The sequence below is a fragment of the Atta colombica genome, unplaced genomic scaffold (assembly GCF_001594045.1).
Source record: "Atta colombica isolate Treedump-2 unplaced genomic scaffold, Acol1.0 scaffold88, whole genome shotgun sequence".
Classification (NCBI taxonomy): domain Eukaryota; kingdom Metazoa; phylum Arthropoda; class Insecta; order Hymenoptera; family Formicidae; genus Atta; species Atta colombica.
In genome coordinates this window covers 2,594,621-2,601,082 of record NW_017259581.1, presented here as the reverse complement: position 1 = coordinate 2,601,082, position 6,462 = coordinate 2,594,621, and the positions used below count along the sequence as shown (strand labels likewise).

The 6,462-nt window shown below is 31.0% G+C and overlaps 1 protein-coding gene across 1 annotated transcript; it reads left to right on the top strand.

Annotated features, from left to right (window-relative positions):
• The first annotated feature begins 1,157 nt into the window (after nt 1-1,157).
• On the top strand, nt 1,158-6,343 carry LOC108693110 (nardilysin-like). Its single transcript, XM_018201814.1, has 13 exons — nt 1,158-1,340; nt 1,534-1,669; nt 2,276-2,389; nt 2,470-2,665; nt 2,734-2,939; nt 3,024-3,197; nt 3,280-3,629; nt 3,725-4,201; nt 4,359-4,515; nt 4,684-4,814; nt 4,999-5,374; nt 5,583-6,054; nt 6,204-6,343. Exons 1-13 carry the CDS (start codon nt 1,243-1,245, stop codon nt 6,341-6,343), a joined length of 3,027 nt encoding a protein of 1,008 aa, XP_018057303.1. The 5' UTR covers nt 1,158-1,242.
• The last annotated feature ends 119 nt before the right edge of the window (nt 6,344-6,462 follow it).

The following is a 6,462-nucleotide window of genomic DNA, read 5'->3' as shown; positions in this document are numbered from 1 at the left end:
ATAATTTGATTATATCAAAATACATGGTAAAAATTAAAGTTTCGGGAATTGAAATAGAGAGAAATGGATTCGTGTGTTCATTGATGAATCCGAAATTCTGATTTTTCGAATATTGGATACGACTCTGCTTATTTCTATTTCCACTCTATTACAATGTATGTATATGACTTCCGTACTGATCAAGGGAATGTCAAACTGATTACCGAACTTGATCGAAGTCGATAATACACTTTTTTAATTCCAAATTCGATAATAATATTGACATCTTGATTTATTTTTTACATTATATTATATATATATTATAATATATATATAATATATATCATAATTCTGTCTTACTCAAACGCATATATTTGTCCTTATCTAACACCATAATTATGCTAACACCATCTATCACAAGATCGTGCAACTACTGCAACACGGAATTTCAGCTCTGTTGACATTCCCAGTCTTCATAAAGCATCCCTATGCACGTATTTTCTACACAGTGAAGATACTTTTCTTCTAGACCTTCAATCTTAATTCTGTAAACTCGATATCGTTCGTTCCAATAATGCGACTTCCGCTGCATGCTTATTTTTAACATATGGACTCTAAAACTCTTATATCAAGCAAATATATACCTGAGGTGATAGCTGTGCGAGCTAAAAATAAGTGAATTGTTGAATTTTGTAATTTTTTCGATTTTCTCATGAATTCATGAGTGCAGCGGAGGTCCTGTTTGTGCGTACTTTAATTTATGTAATAACACTTTTGCAATCTGTACATTCAATTTGGAGATTTTTCACCGTGTGCAAATGTGGGTAAAACAGGAGACTATAGCATCCCCTTAAGACAGAATAGTATGAAGCAGAGAGAATCAAGGGAGAGTGGAGCGGGTAACATTTCTCTGATTGATTTCGTCATTTATAACTCAACTTCCGCAAATGTGCATATATGCATGTACGTATATATACGTACACACAATATTAGTGCAGTACAATACTAGTGTGTGTAACATCGAATGTTCCATTACGCTTCAATCATATCTCCTATTCGCTCCAACAAATGGCAGCTATCGGTTGAATCCGCTCCACCCTCCCTTGATTTTCCCTGGTATGAAGTAGTGTCAGCTAGAGTATTGATTAAAACTGTACACGGTCTACTGGAAAGAAAGTTGGAATATATAAAAATCTTATTTAAAATTCTACGATCGGATCATATTGTATTCACAAAATTTCTGGTTTCTTGCACGTCGATATAATGACAGAAATAAAACATACGACCAAAGGCAATAAATTTCTTGTTGAATATCTGAATTCGCCTGACATATCGGGCGAGTATCATAAGGCCGATTATAGGTGAGACTGGGACGAAGACTCAACAAAAAAACGATTTCTGTTGAAATATGCATGAGACATATTAATTATTGCGATGATAATTTTTTAAGAGAAATGTTACTTATGTGTATCTTATTACAAAGAAGAATTATGTTTTTTATATCCTCAGGAATTTTTTCATCTTATTGTTATTTGTTTTATCTTCCAAATTTAGAGTCGTTAAACTACAAAATGGTTTAACAGCTTTGTTAATATCTGGATTGGAAAAAGCGAATTATGACGATACGAGTTATAAAGATTACGAAGAAGGTAGTTCTACAGTCAAACGACTTAATACAGACGTATGGAAGGTATAAAAAAAACAATTAGCATTTTAAAATATATTTTGCGTATTTTTTTTACATAATCTTTTTTTTTACAAAAAATTTATTGGGATTATAAAATCGGAGATAAACTTATAAAAAATAATCTATCTCTTCAAAATTACGTTCAGAATAGCATTATTGGTGTAATAGTGACGATCTATTTTTATCGTTCATGAGACATGAAAAGATAATATGTCGCAACATAGCGCTAATAGCGTATCATCGAACACACAGTAAAGCGTAATAATGGGTGCTTTCCATTTGATGACATAAGTCGGTAAAAGTCGACACAATCGTCGTTCTATCTTTGTCACTCTCTGTCAAAAATGTCAAGAATGATAGAACGACGCTTATATCGACTTGTGTCGATTTGTTTCATCAAGCACTTATTATTAATTATATAAAGAGACCTCGTTTGCAAAACGTGAATTCCTTTATTATTTATAAACGAGTTTTTATGAATTTGTTTTAAAACGTGTAAACTGTTCACGAGTCATCCTACTACTGTTTGTGTTTAATGTATTATATAATATTAAGATTCTATATGCAACGCAAGAATAGTATAAATATATAGATATTTTTTAAACCCAGGCATTTTGTAGCTTATGTGTGGGAGTAGGCAGTTTTAGTGATCCACCGGAGGTTCCAGGCCTGGCATATTTCCTTCAGCGCATGGTTTTCATGGGATCCGAAAAATATCCAAAAGTATTAAAATACAATAAATGAATTTATTATAAAATATACTATTTGTACGTTTAAATCTTTAAATATCACTGTATTTTCAGGAAAACGGTTTTAATGAATTTATCAGTCTCCATGGTGGCACTATTGATGGCGCAACGGATTGCGAGCATACAAGATTTTACTTTGATGTTTCAGAGAAACACTTGTTTGTAGCTCTCGATCGTTTTGTTCAATTTTTCATTGGACCCTTGATGAAAAAAGATGCCATCAAGAGGGAACGAAAGGTCATACAAAGGGGTAAATAAATTCTAATGGTAATGCTGTTGCTAAAACTTGTGTTTTTTAAATATTTCATGTTCACATAGAGTTTCGATGGAGTTCATCTAGTGATAAAAATACAAAGCAACAATTATTGTCTTTTATTGCTCGAACCGGTCATCCACCCAATAAGATGTTCTGGAGCAATTTAATAACGTTACACAGTAATATAGATGATGACAAATTGTACGAAGAGCTGCACAAATTCAGAAAACGTCATTATAGCGCTCACAGAATGATGCTAGCTATACAAGTAACTATAATATGTTAAAATTGCAATGAACAATTGATTTCTTATTAAACATAATTAATTCATAATACGTACATCCGTTTATAGGCGAGATTATCACTAGATACTTTGGAAGTATATGTCGCAAACTTCTTTAGTAATATACCAAGTAATTGGCTGCCTTCCGATGATTTTACAGAATTTAAAGATGGCGTTTCATTTAATACTGACACTTTCAAAAAAATGTATCATATTAAACCCTTCAGCCAAGAAATCAGCCAAGTATGTAACTTGGACACACAAATTAAAAAAAAGCTGTATTCAAGCTGAACAAATGCATATAAAAATATCTTGTGTTTTACAGCTACATATAACATGGGCTTTGCCTTCAATACTTGATTTGTACAGAAGTAAACCATATAAATATGTTTCATGGATTATTGAACATAAAGGAAATAATTCTTTAGCTAGTTATCTACGTAAAAAAATGTGGGGCTTTGATGTGTTCTGTGGTTACTGTGATAATGATAATGGTTTCGGATACAACTCTATGTATGTCTTATTCGAGATTACAGTAGAACTCACTCATGAGGGAATAAAACATCAGCAAGACGTTCTAGATGCAATATTTTCCTTTATAAATTTAGTAAAAAAGACGGGCCCACAAGAAAATACTTATAATGAGATTTATAAGATTGGAAAAAATAATTTTAGGTAAATAATTAATTTAGAAATAAATAAATACATAGAAAAGAGAAATATTATTAAAATACGTAAGATATGCCACTTATACTTGAAGGTTTTTTTAGATTTTTTAGTAAACACGATGATGTGTTCGATTTATGTAAGAGTATGCATTTCTATCCATCACGTGATTATGTAACTGGAAAGCATATTTATTTCGAGTATAATCCAGAAGCTATACAAAAATGTTTGGATTTTTTGATGCCAGAAACAGCGAATATCATGATTTTCAACAGTGATTTTGAAATAAATATAGACGATCCGAGATTGAAAATTAATTATACATATATGGCGTTATCAAAAGCATCGCTCGAACACTGGAAATCTATCGAGCCATTGCCTGATTTTCAATTACCATTACGCAATGAATTTCTTACCAATAATTTCTCTACTATATCGATATCAGCAGAAGCTTCGGAGTATCCTGTAAAAATACACGAAGATTGTATGTCGCAGATTTGGTTTCGCCCGAAGTTTTATTGGCCGATGTGTCATATAAATCTACATCTTTTTTCTGCTCTGAATCCTAGATTAGCAAAAAAGTAAATAATAGCTTGAACATGTAATATTTGTAGTAGTACTGCAATGTCTGTCGATCTCATATATACCTATTATAATGTCTAACTTGTAATTATTATGTGTTGTGATTTTTATAAATTAATTTGTTATTAAACAAAATTTATATTAATAACAATTTAGTGCAGCTCTCCTGCAAATGTACTGCAATGTATTAAAATATCTATTGCTCGAAGAATTACATCCGGCTGTAATGGCTGGGTTTGGTTATAAGATCGATGTTAATGAAGAAGCTACAGGTATTACAATACAAATAAGCGGATTTGACGAAAATCTTCCAGTAAGTATACGTTTAAAGCGTGTGTTGACGGAATTATATATATATATATATATACATACACATACACGCGCGTGTGTGTGTGTGTATGTGTGTGCGTGTGCGTGTGTATGTGTGTGTGTGTGTGTGTGTAAAATTTGGAGAAACATAAATATTTTATTTCTATTGCAGTCCTGGTTGATGGTTATTGCAAACTATATGGTGGATCTAGTCCCTTTTTCAAAGGATTTACTTAGAATTATGAGAATGCAACAACTCAAGGCACATTACAACAAATTTGTAGAACCGGAAACGTTCATCGAGTATTAATTATTTATTATCACTATTTATTGCATAATTGCAATAATTATAAAATTCTTATACAAGTAGAAAAAAACAGTGATGAACATCAATTATAACAATTAATTTTATAAATTGAATTATATATTTATTACATTTCTTATCATTTTCAATTAATAACATATATGTAGCTTATTTTTTTCGCAGGGATTTGGAGTTATGGTTATTGAAGAGTGGCAACTGTACACACGTTCACAAATACAATGCTTTACGAAGATATTTGTTGGAAGACTTCCAAGATTTTATAAAATCCTTCACCAATAATCTATACATCCAATGTCTTGTGCAAGGCAATGTAACGAAAGACTTTACGATGAGTATTATACAACAATTTATCAAAAAAATTAATTGTTTTTCCTTGAATAAAGAGGTGTTGCCTACTGAAGTCAATGAGATACCCCAAGGCACATCTTTTTTGAAGTTGAAAAATATTAATCCAACTAATGTAAATTCAGTAGTGACAAATTATTATCAAGTCGGTTCTGCTTCGATTGAATTATCGGTGTTAATCGAGCTGATGCTTGTAAGTATTTAATAAAATTTTTTATATATTTATATAAATTATATAAATTTTATATATTTAAATACATAAAATTTTCAATTTATATTTATTTATTTTTATTAGTAAATGAAATGTGAATAACATTTTTGATTACCATGATTGATTTTATTTGAACATCATATTCATCTATTAAATAATCAATTTCATCTGTTAAATAATCATTTTTTAGATGATAATGAAAGAACCGTTAATGAATCATTTACGAAATCAACGAAAGCTCAGTTATGCTTCATGTGACCTTAGAGATATCAAACGAATTTTAGGATATTCTATTACTGTTTACACTCAGGCAGATAAATGCACAACCGAATATGTTGATCAATGGATCGAGGAATTTCTGAATTCGTTTCGAATCATGTTGGAACAATTCTCAGAAAAGGAATTAGATGATGTCAAAGAAGGGCTGAGAATTTTAAAGCAACATGACGATACCGATACTCTGAAAAACAGAGTTGACAGAGACTGGAATGAGATCATGAAGCGACAATACATGTTTGACAGATGTGAAAAGGAAGCGCTTGCAATAGAGAACATAAATATCAATAAGCTGAGAGAATTTTTCGAAATGTATACACTGGACGGAAGTAGTTTCAGAAAATTGAGTGTACATGTGGTAGGAACACCGAAGGCAGTTGCAGTCAGTAAGCAGATAACTTTTCTGATCGAACTTTGGTCAATGTCTAAATATTTGTTTTTATATTATGATATTGTTCTTGCCTTCCATTTCTTTCTTGTCACATTAAATTGAAGTTGCTAAGACAATTAAAATTTCAAAAATTAATTGTTGTAGATGCAAAGAATCTTAGGCATTCTGTGTACTCTCTTAAGGAATTGATAATTGACGATTCGCGGCACAATAGTGCTACAGATCATCATATTACTGACGTAAACTATTACAGAAATACTTTGCGTTGTTACTACAGGTTATAAGTGAGAAGAATAATCCTGTCATCCTTAAAGCGCTTAATAAGTGCTATTTAAACAATAATGGTACAATGTTGATAAAATTGTAAATATTACTCTTTCAAATTTCTTATTTTAATTTATCA